Raw genomic sequence first — 16382 nt, forward strand, 5'->3', positions numbered from 1 at the left:
GAAATGTATGTGACTTGAAGAGAAACATCAATAATTAAAAAACTCCATAAAAAATGGTCACATACAAATTAAAAAACTAAAAACGCAAGTTAAAAAATCATATCAAATAGAATAGCCTTTCCCTTTCACAATATCCTTGAGTCGACCTCCAATGTGAACGTCATCACACGCTTTGACAACTCTTTTGCGCATTTCTCTTGAATCTCCATTCTTTTCGACATACTTTGCGAGAAGAAATCGACAATGAATTTTGCTTCCTTGTCCGCGTTCGCTAATTGCTTGAAGACTTTGCCAGTCATACCCCAACCAGTATCCTATGTCTTGCCACTTGCTGAAACCAGCTTCACAAATGATCCAGGAGAAGTCGTTCCAACGTGCATCGTAGAAGGAAAGCGGGGACGAGTTTGTGGAAGACGATGTCTTGGTATCTCCAATGTAGAAAACAACGTATGCAGTTAGAAAGGCCAGCAACAGCAACAGGTTCCCATAGCTTATTAATCTTTTGCATCGGCGTGAAAGAACTCATACGTAATTGAAATGCGTCACCTACCTGTTGGTCAATGTATTCGTTACTTCATTTCTAGATCTTTCTGTCTGACTACTATCAACAGAAATATTTATACTAATTATTTGTAAATAGAATATATTCCCTATCGTGGACCACCTGACGTGACTTCCAACTGGAAGACGTTCTCGGGCTGATGAAAGTTCGTTTCTGAAAACAATTTATTGATTATCATGAAGTTCCTATATATGATCTATGATAACCTCAACGTGGCGTTTTCTTCATTTTTATTTTGCAGACTACGCTGAGCATTATCTAGTTCCTCCCTAAAAGAAAATCATTCAGCGGACAAAGCATCTAAATATGCAACTATTCTAACCTCAAAGTGGATATCTCTTCAACATGAATACGAAGATGACGTTGAGTCTTACCCAGTTCCAGTCTAAAAGTTGACAAATAATTTAAATAATAACGTGCTAATCGTCAATAACGTTAGCGTGGAGATCTTGGCTTGATCACTCTGCTGGTCAGACAGTTTCTGGCTAAAAAGACAAAGTAATTATTTGAACCACTTGAAGAAAATTCATCTGCATTATTCACCTCAACGTCAAATTCTCCCTATTTTTCTCCTGTAAAAGACGATCAAGTTCATCTGCTTTGCTTTGAGATAACAAAAGCTTTTGCCTGATGCAAAAGAATTGCTCAAATACGATTGAATGTCATCCTTTGTAACCTTAATGGGTCTATGACATCGTTGCACTGCTGAAAACAACGCTGAATTTCATCTACCTCCTTTTGACAAGACTCCAGATCTTGTCTAAGTTAACCAGGTATTATGCTAACAGTTTAGGTCACCTCATAGAAAATTCCTGAATAACCTCATGAAAGTATTTTTATCAAAAGGAGGACGAGAGTCGGCCCGTTCTTCATCAGGTTTTTGTCTGGGCGAATTGAAATAAACACAATTTTATGAGAAACAATAATATAATCAAATTTATCACCTTGCAGCACTCTGCATTTCATCTAGAATCATCGATGAACGCAATTCTATGTATGACTTACTTCTCGAATCTTAAATGACAATCAATTAAACGTCAACTGAAGCAACTTAGAAATACCAAACTGAAAAAAGGTAAGAATTGGACCAGGTCCGCCGCAGAGAAAAACGATAGTCTTTTGGCCTTCGCTCTGCACAGAGTGAGACGTGTGATCGACTATAGATGCATTTGGTTCATCGATCTAAAATCAATAATCAATACACCAAGATAGCTGCTGCTGTTGTGTAGCAACCTGATATGCCATGAGAGACTCATAATCAAAAAGATAAACATAGTCAGATTTGCCAGGTATCAAGTGTCCACCAGTGAGAAGGCCTAGCAGTTTTCCTTCTAATCCCTCTATCACAAAATCACAAAGAGAATGTCCTTTTCTGGGTGATGGAATGACATCGAAAGTGATGATCACCCAAGCCTATAACACTATATAAAAAAACGAACAAACAACCAATCTACTGTACCTGTGCTATTAAATTTATGACCAAAGAGTGAGTTGCATTTTTGCTATCAATTCCATAGAGAAATAATCTATGTTGATCAATTGGGATCATTGCAGCGTCTTGAAGTGGATTTGGCCTGTACCCACTCAATTTCAAATCTGACCACGCCCCTGCCATTTAATTAATCGATATTTAGCTTGACATAAATTGAAACGTAACCCCTCACCTTCATCATTGCCATCTAATTGAAATTCAAAAATCTCATCGCTCCAATCATCTTCATCCTTACAGGCCTCATATTGGAGTTGGTCACGAGAAACATTGCCTGTGTTTCCCCCAAACATGACCATTTTTGAACGTGAAATCGCACACAAGCAGCACGCAAAGCGATTGGCAGGCTTATTTTCCTCCTCATGCGGTGAAACTTCAGACCATTTCATTTCAGTGGGATCGAGGCAATAAACAATTCCCAGTCGATCTCCACTTTCCTTTTTTCCTCCGTAGGAGAAGATCCTTTGGTTCATCGTGACGCATTGTGCCTTGATGCAAGGTGGAGGAATTTTTCTGCCTTGAACCACAAAACGTCTCCATTCCCTTTTCAGCACCTTGAACCTCCAAATTAGATTCCGCGAGAGGTACGTTGAGAAATTCCAGCCACCGAAGAGGTAGATGCTACCGTTGAGAAAGACACTTTCGTGGCACAGGCGAGTTTCCGGTTGAACGGTTGAATCTTGCCTTTCGAGATGTTTCTCGTCTAAAACGCCCAGAGCTTAAATAATTTGTTGTATCTACATCGTCATCAGGGTCTTTCAAAAGTATTTACATCAGGGAGGAGAAACTATTCATGCCTAACCCTCACCTCGCAATATTTTGGCTAAGTGCTCGTGTTCCGTCTCGTCTAGGGCTTGGCAGAATGTTTCAAACGAGGTTGGTGGACGTGTTATGAGAATTTCAAAGAGTTTCGCTGCTTTGTCGCTTTCAATTCCGGCCAGATCAATTCTTCCGCGCTGGCGTATGTTTATGAGTCCGTACTGCACGAGTTTGTCGAGTAAAGTGCCGGTAACGTAGATGCTTTCTGTAACGGTGGCGAATTTCGGTACGAGGTGAGTCTTCCACATCGGGTCTGCCATCTTGGCAGGCAGCCAAGCCAAGCGGCGCGCGCATGCGCGCGAGGAGATCGAGATACTGTATTGAGAGATAGTAAAATTGAGAAAATGGTCACATTGATGACAAAGAAACTAAAAACGCAAATTAAATCATATCAAATAAGATAGCCGTCCCGTTTCACGATATCCTTGAGTCGACCTCCAATGTGAACGTCATCACACGCTTTGACAACTCTTTCGCGCATTTCTTTTGAATCTCCATTCTTTTCTATATATTTTGCAAGAAGAGCTCGACAATCTCTTTCGCTTCCTTGTCCGCTTTCGCGAATTACTTGAAGACTCTGCCAGTCATACCCCAACCGGTCTCCGATGTCTTGCCACTTGCTGAGACCGGCTTCACAAATGATCCGGGAGAAGTCATTCCAAGGTGCATCGTAAAGAGAAGAAACAGGGGACGAGTTTGTGGAAGATGATGGCTTCGGGTAGACGGGAGATGATGAGGATGATGTCTTCAGATATCCAACATAGACGCCAGCAGCACCAATGCTGAGCAACAAAAGCACGTAAAATAATCTACACAACGCCGGCGTGAAGGAGCTCATAACGTAATTGAAATGCGTTGCATGTACCTGTTATTTGTTTCTTCTTCATTTCTGCGTCTTTCAGTTTGTCCACTATCATAGAAAATAGTTGCGACGATGATATATTCCCTATTACAGTAAACCACCTGACGTGACTACGTTCTAGTGCTGATGATCGTCTCTCTCTGAAAAACGGTTTATTGATTATTTTTAAGTTCTCCTATATACTATTTCGTAATAACCTCAACGTGGAAATTCCTTCAGGATTATTTCGTCTAAAAGAAATTTATTATTAGGAGAAATATTTCAACATGCAATGAAGACCTTATAGTAGCAGAATCATATTCATCTTGAGAAGACGAAAGATCTCGCAATATTTCGGCTAAGTGCCCTTGCGATGTTTTGTCGAGGGCTCGGCAGAATTTGTCGAACGAGCCCGGTGAGCATCTCGTGAGAACTTCAAAAAGTTTTGTGGCTTTGTCGCTTTCTATCATATCGGCCCGATCAATTCTTGCGCGCTGGTTCATGGTTATGAGTCCGTAAGATACGAGTAGATCGAGGAGGATGCCGGTAACGAAGATGCTTTCGGTGACGGTAGCTACATTTGGCTGGAGATGAGTCTTCCACTTCGGATCCGCCATCTTGGAGACGCATGCGCCTTTCGTCAACGAAATGTATGTGACTTGAAGAGAAACATCAATAATTAAATAGAGATCAAATCATTTTGATAGCGTGTTTCAAAGAAAAAATACGAAAAACCGGTTAATTAATTAAAAATTGCGTCAAATTTTTTACAAAGTATAGCCTTCCTTTGATAGATTCTCAGTAAGGAGGCCATCAAGTTCAACTGCGAAGCAAGCGTCAATTATTTCTCCACGTACCTTTTTTGAGTTAAAAAATCATATCAAATAGAATAGCCTTTTCCTTTCACGATATCCTTGAGTCGACCTCCAATGTGAACGTCATCACACGCTTTGACAACTCTTTTGCGCATTTCTTTTGAATCTCCATTCTTTTCGAAATACTTTGCGAGAAGAGATTGACAATGATCTTTGCTTCCTTGTCCGCTTTCGCGAATCACTTGAAGACTGTGCCAGTCATACCCCAACCGGTATCCTATGTCTTGCCACTTGCTGAGACCAGCTTCACAAATGATCCAGGAGAAGTCGTTCCAACGTGCATCGTAGAAGGAAAGCGGGGACGAGTTCGTGGAAGACGATGTCTCCAGATAATATCTGAAGTAGATACCACCAAAAATTGCTAAAATGCTGAGCAACAAAAAGACGTGATAGGGTTCGACAAATCTACGCGACATCCAACGGCGTGAAGGAACTCATACGTAATTGAAATGCGTCACATACCTGTTGAATACCCCACGTCTTTCCGTCTGCGTACTACCAACAGAATAGTTATGATTAATTATTCTTCAATAGAATATATCCCTCAATCCATAGACCACCTGACGTGACTTCTCTCAACTTCGAGACGTTCTAGGGCTGACGAAAGTTTGCCTCTAGAAAAACAACTAATTGATTATCATGAAGTTTCCTATATACTATCTGTGATAACCTCAATGTGAAAATCTCTTTCTTTTTATTTTCCAGACTGCGCTGATTATCCAGTTCCCGCCTACGGGAAGAGGAGAGATCTCGTCTAAACCAAACAAACGAAATATAGATTCAATGGGAACAATGACCTACTTCTATTCTAACCTCAAAGTGGATATCTCTTCGGCTGCTTTCTCCGCGCGAGACGCAAGATCTTGTGCTTTCTGTTCAAACTCCAGTCTAAAAATTACAAGTAGAAATGCGCTGAAGAATTGACAGCATGTAATTAATAACCTCTCGCTACTTTTCTGCTTTAAATGTTTCTCAAGTTCAGCTATTTTGCTTTGAGAAGTTTCAGACTCTTGCCTGATTAATAAATTAAATAAGCCAATTTCTTAAAAAGATAATCCTTATTAATTAACTTCATAGCTCTAATTTTGTCTTTTTGTTTCTTTAGACAATGTTGCGCTTCAGCTGCTTTTTTCTCGCTAGATGCAAGATCTTGTTTTTTCTGCTCAAGACGACGCCGAGAATCATCAAGCTCTCGTCTAAAAATTACATAATTTATTAAATAAGATTACATAGGACAAAATGCCTATTCCACCTTAGGACAGAGATCTCGTGGTTGCGTTGCTGAAGATTAAATCGAACATTAGCTTCTTCTTTTTTACAAGATGCTAGATCTTGTCTAAATTGAGAATAGGGGTCAATACCAATTATTATTATTCAGATATTGTGATAACCTTATGGCAGGAATCTCAATATTTTTACACTGCTTGAGATCTGCTTCCGTTGAAGCCAATACTTGCCTACAGTTTCTAAATTAAATAGAAAAGGTTAAAAAGTCTTGTCTGCAAGAATGTGGCCTAAACGCGATCAATAAAATATCACCTGGAGCACTCTGATTCTTTCTCCAATTGAGCACATTTTCGTTGAAGATCATAACATCTCAATAAAAAATGCAGCTCTGGTGCCATTTTCACAAAAATCTCCTTTGTCGAATCTTAGAACAAAAAATGAAATAAACGAAACGCAGTTCCATTCAGCACAAAATACCAAGATGAAGAACTTTAAAACCCCTATAATAGAAAACAAGGTCTTTGTTCTGCACACAGTGCAACGTGTGCGAGAATTGTTTTTTAATAGACCAAATCCTGATGTCCATCTAGAGTGTATGAATCAATAACAAATTAGGATGTCATTGTGACAAAACCTCATAATATTTGTGATCATCAATATCTGAAACGTAAACAGAATCACAGAAATTGATTACCAGGATACCAATGAGAAGATGAAGTGATTTCTCTTCGATTTCGAATCCTTCCTTCACAAATTGACAAATTGCATCACATCCTCTGGGTGTTTGAACAAAATCAATGGTTGTCCAGCTCTATCAATCAATCAATCAATTAGTAGTAGTCATTAATAATTCAAAATTACTTCATTGTGCAAATTCAACACGAACGAGCAACTGCTGATTTCAAAAAGAATGGCCCGATTTTGGTCAATTGATACCATGACAGGATCTTTAAGTGGTCTTGGCCTTTTCCCGCTCAACTTCAAATCCAAACACACCCCTAGAATGATTTTTACTTTGATTGATGATACTAATAGAAATGTTCAACTCACTTCGTCCTTCGTTGTCCACTTCCACTTTATAAATTTCATTATTCCACCCATGCACCTCATTTGCTCCAGACTGAAGCGAACGGTTGTCGCCCGGGTCATGTCCCCCAAACATGATGATCCTTGATCCAATGACACACAGACAGCATCGTGCGCGCGGAGCCGGCTTTCCTTCAATATCCACTTCAATCCATTTCATACTCTTTGGATCAAGACAATAAACGGCTTTCAGGATCTCGCAGTCTTTCGCCATTCCTCCGTAGGAGTAGATCATTTCGTTGATCACGACGCAACGTGCTCCTGTGCAAGATGGAGGAATGGTTTGGCCTCGAACCAAACGATGGACCCATTTCCTTTTTGAAGCTTCAACGCCAAGATTCATCACCCAGATTATATTGCGGGGAAAGAATTTTGAGTCGGTTGCTCCGCCAAAGAGATAGAGATGATTATTGACCAACGCGCTTTCATGATCCTCAAATTCGACATCGTCAGCCGTTGAAGTGACTTTTGAGACTTTGGCTATGCCAGAAATCAATAAAAAATATTACAATTTACGCAGCTAATAGCACGCGCAAAGGACTTTACGTAACTAATTGCACAGTAACGAAATTTAAAAAATGAGGGCGCGCAAAATCGCCGTGTACCACTATTAGCTTCCCTCCGACGGCCCTGGTGACTTGAAGTATCGGGGAAGCGATCATCACTTTCGGCGTTCCGAGGGTCCTAGAATCGAAGGGCTTAGAGTAGTGAACGTTTTGACCTTTAGAATGAACAGAAGAGGCCACTCCCACCTAAAACGCGACGATCGTGTAGCCTAACGACGTGCTGTTAGAAGGTAAAACGCTACATTTCCTCTATTCGTTTGCGCTTTTAGCATCGATACCGAACGCGTTAGGGCCCAAACCACTACGCTGTCACGTGTTGGTTCGTTCCAAATTTCGCCTCTTCACCAGTCTGTCTTCACTAACATTGTCGATCGAGTCTTTCCTGGATAAGATTCTGAAGAGCTTCTTCATTTCTCAGTAAAATACGCACGCGCAGTTCCGGATCCATAATATTTTGGCAATACAGTAGCAGAACTACTAACCTTCAAATTATATCACAGTCATTGTCGTTGAAAACGCTCAGTCGCGTTTCTGTCTGTCATTTTTTGAGCTCAGTTAAATAAGAGTAGACTACTAGTGGTAGGTACTTTTCACTTTTCGGCAGCAAATAACATTCTATATATAGTTATAATGAAAGGTGGGATACAAATCTAAAAACAGGCCAAGGAAGAAAGCAAAAAAGCGCAACAAAGAAAAAGACAAGGAAAAAATGAAGAAGAGTAAAATAAAAGACTCACTGCACCCTATTTAGCTCGTTGAGCAGCTACCCGTTCATACTCAGCAAAAACTAAAAAGAAAAAACGGTGATGAAAAGCCTAGACAAAAAAGTTAATTAAACAACTCACCTGCAGGATTTGACGTCAATACAAAATCAACATTTCCACCAGCGGAAATTTGCTAAGAAAAAAAATTAAAGACACATATAAATAGAAACAATTAATTACAAACCTTTATAACAGATGCAGCATCAGTATAAGACTTCTTCTCTATAAAAAAACAATTTCATCAAAAATTATTAAATACAATGTGTCTATTGTACCCATGGTGATTCCATTAATACTCAATATTTGATCGCCCTTCTTTAGACGCCCGTCCCGCTCCGCGTAACCCCCAGAAACGAGCATAGAAACAAAAACCCCAGTCGTTGCCGTGCCAACGATACTCATACCCAATCCCTCTGAACCCTTAGTCAACGAAACAGTTCTCTGAGAACGCGACTCAGCCGACTGGAAAAAAGAAATAATTAAATAGAGATTATCTAAGTTTTTTGTCACCTGTTCGAAACGGGTCATTGATTGCTTGTTACGCATAAAGAGAAGAGAATCGGCTCGTTGTGTACGAGCGTTGGAGTTTGATTCGGTTCTCGATGAAACGTCACCGTTTTCACGTTTCTGCGATGACGTCGTCGTAATAAAACTCGTCTCAGCTTCACAAGAATTCAAAAAATTGAGATATTTTAATTTTTGTATTTTTCACCGGTGAGTGCGTTTTCGTCGAGTGTGGATCGTCTTTGCGCCGTTTTCGTCGTCAATTCGTCGAGAAACGACGGTGATGTAGCGCCGCCTGACTTCTGTCGTTCCCGTTTGTCCTCCAATGGAGCGACAACGTCGTTACTCTCGTCCAATAGCGCGCGCGCTTTCGCCAGAACCGGATCCGTGTGAAAGGAATCCCATTGGAGAGGAAGATCATCGTCAGGATCGTCGGCGTTGTCATGGGAACGGATGCGATGGGAACCGTTTTCTTTGGGAATGGTGGTGGAATCGGCGGCGAGGTAACTTCGGAGGGATCCCAAGGAGATGCCATAGCGACGACAGAAGCCAACAGCGTCACCTTTGTTATGAACGTCCCACGTGGAATCAAACGTGGACACATCCTAGGGGAGGGGGGAGGAGAAGACAATAGAATACTGCGTCTAATTCATTTAAAATGTCACGTGATAATTAATTAGGCATTTCCCATTTATAATGACAGTGACCCTTGTACAATGAATGAATGCGTCCATATGAAAGAACGTCCTCTCGTTTCCTCTAATTATTCAACAGACACTAAAGTAGGAAGCAGCTGTCGGCTAGCCTCTCGACCGAACGGACGTCCTTTCGACCGCGAAACGCCGCAGAAAAAGGGGTCCCCCCTCCCCTCCCAACCGAAAAGAACTAAACAAACATGCCATCCTACATCCGACGTCCTACGCGCGATTTCCCTAGGCGATTTTCCCAGCACGATCCCGCGCCCATCGATCTAGACTATTTTTTGAAGAATAACTCTACGTGTTACCCCCTCTGGGATAAGAGAAATGGTCTCTTTGGCGACCGTCGTTCGGTTCAAGTACGCACGCGCGGTTTTTCGCTTTTTACCTCGACGTACGACTGTTGTATGTCGATGAGCGACGTGAAGAGGCTGCTTCGGAGGACGTCGATTGCTCGCGCGAGCGCTTCGACGTGTTCGGGCTCCGTTTCGGCGTCCAATTTGCCGATAAAGTCTTCGAGGAGTCTTAGCGCGCGCGCGGCGTCTGAAAGACGAGGTGTGAGTTGCGAAGGGCCGCACGCGGAGCTCACCTTGACGTGACAGTGGCATGGCTGTGTCAATGTCGTGGGACGTCCTGCGCTTCTAAAGAAAGGGATGTCTTGCAACTCACGTGCAGTTAGCGCGCGTCGCTAAATAAATCGAATAATTTTTCGTGCACCCAAATAAATGTTCTTCTTACCTCTCTATATAAAAGATAAAGAAGCTACTGATTGATTACTTGAATTCTGGCGCCAGCTATCCTACGAGACGAGTTTCACGTGGTAAACCACGTGCGCTAGACTCTAGAGACGCTCTGCAAACAAATCGCGAGGCAAACTTACTTGCTTTATGACTGCGCGACCCAGTTGTCTAATCGTCTGCTCGGCATCCGTCGAAGGTGTTGCAAAAATCGAGCGGGGGCCCCTTTCAATGTCAGCGTTGTTTTCGTAGGCGTTTCGGCGCAATCCTTCATACATTCTTACACTCTGACGTCATCAGCGTTCGCTGTACACATAGCAACGCCCGAGGCGCGTTACCGATGAATGAATTCCAGCGCGATGACGTTTTATCTCGCTAGGGTAAACCGATTCACTTCGTCAAGCAAGACGACAACAGTCGCCGATGGCTAAACGAATTCAACGCGAAAGCGACGTCCCAACCGCTCATCCTCGAAGGAGTCGAAGGTAGAAAAAGAATTGATTACCGTAAGAATTTCGATTATCTATTCACAGCGAATCGATACGCGGCGCTTCTCGTGCCCAGCAGCCCGGGCGCCGTCCACGATCTCGCTCGCAGTCAACATCTCGGCTGGGTCATCAATTCATTCATGTCTGAGAAGAGTGAGACAAACTTTGGTGGTACAAAACGCGTGGGCGTGTCTAAGGGGTTTTGGTTACAGAGTGTCTATGCGCTGTTGGCAGCGGTGTAGCCGCCTTCTGCTCGCCAGCCAATCAGCCGAGCTCAGACGGGTCTTGGTGTTTCCAGGGATACTGCATGACAGGGGTATGTATATATGATGTAGCTACTATATGGGTGTTCTTATTATATATAAAGCCTTCCGTTAACGAATTGGTGCGTTTGCCTGATTTCGCTGAAGTGCCTATCATAGCTGAGGACTTTATCAAAGATCACGGGGGAGTATACAGTGGTACGTTAATTAATTATTGATCTTTTTTAAATTTTTAATTTTTTAATTAGCAAGCTTACCTGATTGCGTTCACGTTTCTATTGATCGCAATGTGGTGACGGGGCAAAATGACTCTTCCACTTTGTGTGCTGTGCAAAATCTCATTCTTCTTTCTAATTCCAAGTAAATATTTCAATTAAAATAATCTCGTCTCTATCTCTTTCTCATTCTCAGGCAAAAGTCGCGGTGATCAGAAAAAAAACAATTCATTTTTGCTGAATGTCAATAAATAAATAATTAAAATCAGCGTGTAACACGTGTCACATAATAGCGCATATAGAAGACCTGACCTTTTGTCGTTGAACGTCATACGTCATCGTCCTCGTTCTTCAATAGATAAATATCCACGTGAAATAATCAGTATTAGGATAAATACCTTCCGATAATTAGAGGCGAGCAATTCCAACCACAAAATCCAGAACTGTCAACAAAACTGACATCCACCTTCTTTTTAATTAAAAAATAATAATCCGTTGATTTTCAAAATTTCTAATGTGTCTGACCTCCTGTATATTTTCCTCTATGTCATTTGCCTCTTCTTGCTCTTCCAAAAGCGGCGTTGTTTCCACTCTCACTTCACTGGCATTGAAACGCGATCGACTGAGCCCTTCACTCTATAGAATGGACCATTTGCATGTGAATGCTGCCTACATACTACAGTATCCAATTTCCGTACCTTCTGCATACTTGAGTCCAAATGACGCGATATCCTATCACGCAGCCTGTGACACTTATCGCGACCAGCACGCGATCGAATCTGCTCGAGAAGCGTTATCTGCTGACCACGCAACTCCCTAACAGATAAAAAAACATAAGACCACCTAAGAAAGAAAAATTCCCTTACTCAATAGCCTTGCGTATGTCATCAACCCACGGTTGGATTTCTTTACCAAACATACGCACGGTCAAATCCTTGCACGTTATCTTCGGTAGTGCGGTTGTGAGTGCGCGTAATCTGATTCCTAATTGAGGTCATTTACCTGCACAAAGGAGGACACACCTGGCGCTCTCGCATCTGTCTCATCGTCAATTCGAGTCACGGTGCAGAACATGAGAGGCAAAACGGATCGACACGAGTACGTACTACATATAATAATAATGAAATTGGATTTATTAGAGGAATGGACGGTGGCTCACGTCGAGTTTTCCGCGGCAGTCGGTCGAGCATAGATAAATAAATCGGAGAAGAGAAAGCACATGCGTTCCTTCGACTTTCGCTTACAAATCTAAGGCACGCGAACTATGCTAAAAATCCCCAATACACTATAGCTACAAGACCTTCATCAACTTTCCCTCCCTAATAAATTTTCTCCCTATATATGTAATGGATGATGATGTGTATATATATGATCTATATTTTAACCTGGTGCTAGAATCGCTATCGTTCCTGTCAAGGAATTCTGTATTCGAAGCATCTGGCGGAAGTTCTCGTGCGTTCGTATGTGCTCATTGATGTGCGTCGTCACCTGACCGATTTGACGACACGCACCTGGGGGGACGTACGCGCGTCACAACGAAATTACACTAAGCGTACCTATGGATATACCGCGTAATTTCGCCCACTCGGGATCGTCGTCACGCGTGTGTTTGAGAAGATCGTCGAGAAGGAGTTTGCATCTATGTTTGTGTATTATATGTGTGTGCATGAGTGCGAGGGGGCTGAGGCAGGATATGCAGATTTATTTTTACCTAGGCACTCGCTGGACTGGCATTATGAGGAGAGACGCTAGTCCCAATGACAAGCATTCGGGACGCGATTCTTGTTCGGTTCGAAAGCGAGCGAATTCGGGCGATTTTTTCGTCCATTTCTTTTTGGAGAGAGAGTACAGGGGGGCGTGGATTAGCATACTTTGGGATTTCAGGGGGCCGGATATTTAAATAGGTCGGGTATGGTAAACAGTAAACAGAGGGAAATAAAAGATGCCCTAAGTGCTCGGACAGGTCTCATTCGCTCGGAAGTTTCGGTCACCTCGACAACAAGGTGAGCAAGATCCCCGAGGGGGGCCCCACGTCTCTGTCAGTCTTCCCCTTATAATACCGCGAGTGTTTGATTGGCTCGTTCGAAGTTGTTCGCGTAGAGCGAGTAGAGTCGGAGGAAGGGGGCGAGTCGCGCGAACGCTTCTCCGGGACTTTGTTCGAGCATGCATGCGAGAAGTTCGCGATTCACGGCGAGAATCGCTTCGACGTTGGAGAATATTGTCGCGCGCGCGTCGTCGGGGAGTAGGCACGTCTCTCGAATAGGATTCAGAAAGAGCTGCGTGGAAAAAACACGTTCTTTTTGATGAAATAACCGGGGCGCAGAGTTACGCCAGTCTCGCATGCGCACTTTCCCTGACAAATTATTGACTAATACTTTTAAAGACTGGCGCAACTCTAGCCATAGACAAATGAATTTTCTTTTGCCTCGATAATGAGCTCGAGATTCCCTATGTAAGACACTTCGGTATCCAATATCTCCTGCACGATGCGATCTCGTTTCGACGTCGACGTAACGAGCGCCATGCCGCGAAAACGATCTGATACAGACAAGTGACGTCAGATAATAGGAGAGCTCGATATAGAAGCGGTATTGCGAGTCCCTAGCAACAGTGTCACCATACGCGCGCGCATGCTGTGTTTGTTATGGGTGATTGCGCCCTCCTGTGGCGCGTTTGCGCTTTGCACGTCGTTTGTAGAAACAGTGTGCGGTCTTCGATGACGGGCACACGCGATTTCCCCGATTTCCCCGTTTGCTTTACCTTTGCTTGTGTCGAGCAACGCGAACCGCCCCTCGCGTTGAAATTGACACGGGAAATGAGCCTGTGGCCCACCTGGTTGCTGAGAAAGGAAAGCGAAGTCAACACGAGCACCCGTATAATAGTAATCGCATTAGAGTTAGTTAGCAAAGCAAGCTCGCCTATTGGTCGACGAGCTTCCTAACGAAATTATCGGCTTCTGCCAAGTATATGCACATGGGACGGCTCGCGGTCAGATAATAATCGCCAACCGCTCTCTGTTTCCCCAGGCGGCCCGCTGCGCGACGACGCATTCTTTCCTACGGCTTTGCGACAGCGCCCACGTCGAATCACAAGGCATCGAACGCGAAAGGCGACGAGATTTCGCTCCTCGATCCAATCGCGTCAACGCCCCTGAGATCAAAGTGTCGACAAACATAGCACCGAACCCCTAAAACGTCAGCGCGAATGGGCGAAAGAAGCGAACGCGTCGCCGCGGCCGCCGCAGCGGCGGCAACGCGTCGCACAAGCCACGAAACGAATCCCCTATCGTCTATCGTCGCTTCGCGATTACACGATCGTCTCGCCGCCGCGGCGGCGGCGACCGGCGGCGGCGGAGGAGGCGGCGGAACGATTTCCCACGTAGGAAGCGTACCGCTTCGCGATAAAAGCGGTTTGGACGTCGGTACGGCGGACGTAATCGCTATTACGCCCGTACCGAAGAAGAAGATATCGTCTCAAACGATAACGGGCCCGATTATTTATTCTATGGAGATGCTCAAGACTATTCCGTACGAAACGGCGATGGAGCGGACTCTAAATTGGCTTCTACGCGAGAATTTCGGGCTGAAAGACGAAGGGTTCGCCGGGGGGGTCCCCAAAGGGGGCCTCGCCGCGCATTTTCCCTTTCGCGATTTCAACGAGGAGGGAATTGAGGAGTACGAAACGTCGATATCGCGATGCGAGAGCGATCGGGGCACGCATGGGCGTGGCAGCCCCCCTTTGGACTGGGACCAGTCGCGCCTGCAGGATCTCTACACTCAGCTGCTCATACGTCAAGCGGGCGCGCGCGTCTTTCTCAGTCAGAATAACCGGCGTGTGACGCGACAGGGCGAAGACGAGGATTCGGCCGACGCCAATCAACTCATCTCGCACGTCTATAAGAAATTCGGACTACAGTTCGTTCACTCGGTCAAAGCGCCGCTTCAAGGTTTGCCGGATTTGGTCGACCCGAACGCGGGGGCGGGGTCGAATAGATACGGGCGTCGATCGGGGGTCTATCAACAGCCGGCGCTCGCGAAACTCGTCGAAACGACGGGCGGTGCCGGTTTGGATCCCTTACTCGCGTCCGCGCCCCCGCCCATACCTTCGTTCGAAGCTCCCGCGCCGCCAGACGAAGAAGCGGCGCGACTAGCCGCATCGCATCCGGGTTTCCGACAACATCCCGGCGGAAAACGGGCGAGATCGCGACAAACGATCAAAATCGGACGAACATTCTCGTCGAAAAAGCCGGCGACGTTGAATCTCGACTCGCCGTATGAATGCGAGTGGAAGAACTGTCGCGACGCGTTCGCCTCGTCGCGAGATCTTTTCATGCACGTGGAAGAACACGTGTGCGCGCCTGGCGCTTGGAATCTTCTCGGCGAAGGCGCAGACGGCTTCCGATGCTGCTGGCGAACGTGTTCCCACGCCGAACCGAGCAAAACGTTTCGAGCGCGCTACCAACTCCTCTATCATCTCCAGAACACGCATTGCGGCGAGAAGATTCACAGAATATCGGTAAGAGATGACGCGCGCTAACACGTCGGGGTCCCAAAGGCGGAGATACGCTGCCAAAGGCTTCGCGCTCGCGTATTGGGTGGCTATCTAAACACGAAGGGCTTCGCGCGGGGCGATATTCGATACCTCGACCTCATTTCCGCTTGTTTTTACAAAGATCCAGGAAAACGAATCACCTCTCGCGCGTGCCCCGGATGAGGAACGCGATCGCTCGACGGCATTGCCCGTAATTGGATCGAATAAGAATCGGAGAGGGGGAGGCGGAGGCCGGAAGAGTGCCGGAGAGGTGAGCTAACAACGCCTTATTTATTTATCAATTAGGGACCCCCTTTTAGGAACCTGAGACGCCGCGAAGTGGTTCGTTGCGACGAGCGGCCGCTGCTGGATTGCTGCCGCATCTCAAGGGCAATCGACGCTCGAAAAAGGGACATCGGAATCGCGGCGGCGACGTTTAGATATTAATAAAATTTTTTAATTTTAAAAATTGTATATACGATTTAAGACTTTTTTTTCGCGCGCGTTTTACATTTTTCGTTCCTAGTTGAGGTGATGGTACTACATGAATACGAGTAAATGAGCGTGTGTGGGTGTGGCGTCGCGGCAAGGGGGGAAAGAAGCCAAAGGCAGTTTCACGTCGGCGTCCTTTGATCGTTGAGTAAGGGAGTGGGAGGTGCGTGTGGGGGAAAGACGACGGGAGTCTAAACACCTGGCCGGTTCTTGTAAAAGGAGAGTC

At 44.8% G+C, this 16382-nt stretch overlaps 7 protein-coding genes across 8 annotated transcripts; 2 read left to right on the forward strand and 5 right to left on the reverse strand.

Moving 5' to 3' along the window:
- Positions 1-14: 14 nt before the first annotated feature.
- On the reverse strand, positions 15-3203 carry LOC136191647 (uncharacterized). 2 transcript variants are annotated; one of them, XM_065980028.1, is made up of 15 exons: positions 2860-3203; positions 2227-2754; positions 2022-2170; positions 1796-1975; positions 1624-1744; positions 1507-1576; positions 1384-1446; positions 1239-1322; positions 1106-1189; positions 997-1047; positions 885-947; positions 769-831; positions 665-715; positions 551-598; positions 15-499 (listed from the first exon to the last, which is right to left on the reverse strand). In XM_065980028.1, the coding sequence occupies exons 1-15, from the start codon at positions 3128-3130 to the stop codon at positions 103-105; spliced, it is 2223 nt and encodes a 740-aa protein (XP_065836100.1). In that variant the 5' UTR covers positions 3131-3203; the 3' UTR covers positions 15-102. The 2 variants fall into 2 exon arrangements, with proteins under 2 accessions (XP_065836100.1, XP_065836101.1); XM_065980029.1 differs by having other exon boundaries at positions 551-601; positions 2860-3182.
- A 53-nt stretch (positions 3204-3256) lies between these two features.
- Positions 3257-4329, reverse strand: LOC136191648 (uncharacterized). Its single transcript, XM_065980030.1, has 5 exons — positions 4012-4329; positions 3930-3962; positions 3834-3872; positions 3736-3780; positions 3257-3679 (listed from the first exon to the last, which is right to left on the reverse strand). The coding sequence occupies exons 1-5, from the start codon at positions 4326-4328 to the stop codon at positions 3262-3264; spliced, it is 852 nt and encodes a 283-aa protein (XP_065836102.1). The 5' UTR covers position 4329; the 3' UTR covers positions 3257-3261.
- A 58-nt stretch (positions 4330-4387) lies between these two features.
- LOC136191221 (uncharacterized) lies at positions 4388-7889 on the reverse strand. The gene is made up of 16 exons (XM_065979529.1): positions 7829-7889; positions 7505-7583; positions 6864-7379; positions 6675-6811; positions 6448-6624; positions 6291-6399; positions 6126-6237; positions 5978-6052; positions 5839-5922; positions 5657-5782; positions 5529-5600; positions 5400-5474; positions 5257-5340; positions 5147-5200; positions 5049-5081; positions 4388-4991 (listed from the first exon to the last, which is right to left on the reverse strand). The coding sequence occupies exons 1-16, from the start codon at positions 7874-7876 to the stop codon at positions 4592-4594; spliced, it is 2181 nt and encodes a 726-aa protein (XP_065835601.1). The 5' UTR covers positions 7877-7889; the 3' UTR covers positions 4388-4591.
- Positions 7890-8073: 184 nt separating this feature from the next.
- LOC136191561 (disks large homolog 1-like) lies at positions 8074-10712 on the reverse strand. The gene is made up of 10 exons (XM_065979915.1): positions 10312-10712; positions 10170-10230; positions 10021-10119; positions 9820-9974; positions 8942-9338; positions 8740-8891; positions 8505-8691; positions 8414-8451; positions 8311-8362; positions 8074-8252 (listed from the first exon to the last, which is right to left on the reverse strand). The coding sequence occupies exons 3-10, from the start codon at positions 10037-10039 to the stop codon at positions 8209-8211; spliced, it is 1044 nt and encodes a 347-aa protein (XP_065835987.1). The 5' UTR covers positions 10040-10119; positions 10170-10230; positions 10312-10712; the 3' UTR covers positions 8074-8208.
- On the forward strand, positions 9849-11403 carry LOC136191563 (glutamine amidotransferase-like class 1 domain-containing protein 1). The gene is made up of 8 exons (XM_065979918.1): positions 9849-10367; positions 10421-10497; positions 10548-10653; positions 10702-10809; positions 10869-10972; positions 11024-11117; positions 11168-11279; positions 11331-11403. The coding sequence occupies exons 1-8, from the start codon at positions 10319-10321 to the stop codon at positions 11344-11346; spliced, it is 666 nt and encodes a 221-aa protein (XP_065835990.1). The 5' UTR covers positions 9849-10318; the 3' UTR covers positions 11347-11403.
- On the reverse strand, positions 11224-14020 carry LOC136191562 (rho guanine nucleotide exchange factor 39-like). Its single transcript, XM_065979917.1, has 14 exons — positions 13895-14020; positions 13560-13672; positions 13195-13410; positions 12846-12964; positions 12703-12773; positions 12520-12645; positions 12435-12469; positions 12294-12382; positions 12137-12239; positions 12001-12080; positions 11833-11950; positions 11660-11770; positions 11533-11603; positions 11224-11483 (listed from the first exon to the last, which is right to left on the reverse strand). Exons 2-14 carry the CDS (start codon positions 13656-13658, stop codon positions 11417-11419), a joined length of 1305 nt encoding a protein of 434 aa, XP_065835989.1. The 5' UTR covers positions 13659-13672; positions 13895-14020; the 3' UTR covers positions 11224-11416.
- On the forward strand, positions 12735-16227 carry LOC136191560 (uncharacterized). The gene is made up of 4 exons (XM_065979914.1): positions 12735-13137; positions 14161-15649; positions 15807-15935; positions 15985-16227. Exons 2-4 carry the CDS (start codon positions 14339-14341, stop codon positions 16102-16104), a joined length of 1560 nt encoding a protein of 519 aa, XP_065835986.1. The 5' UTR covers positions 12735-13137; positions 14161-14338; the 3' UTR covers positions 16105-16227.
- Positions 16228-16382: the final 155 nt, after the last annotated feature.

This window comes from Oscarella lobularis, chromosome 9 (genome assembly GCF_947507565.1).
Source record: "Oscarella lobularis chromosome 9, ooOscLobu1.1, whole genome shotgun sequence".
Taxonomy (NCBI): domain Eukaryota; kingdom Metazoa; phylum Porifera; class Homoscleromorpha; order Homosclerophorida; family Oscarellidae; genus Oscarella; species Oscarella lobularis.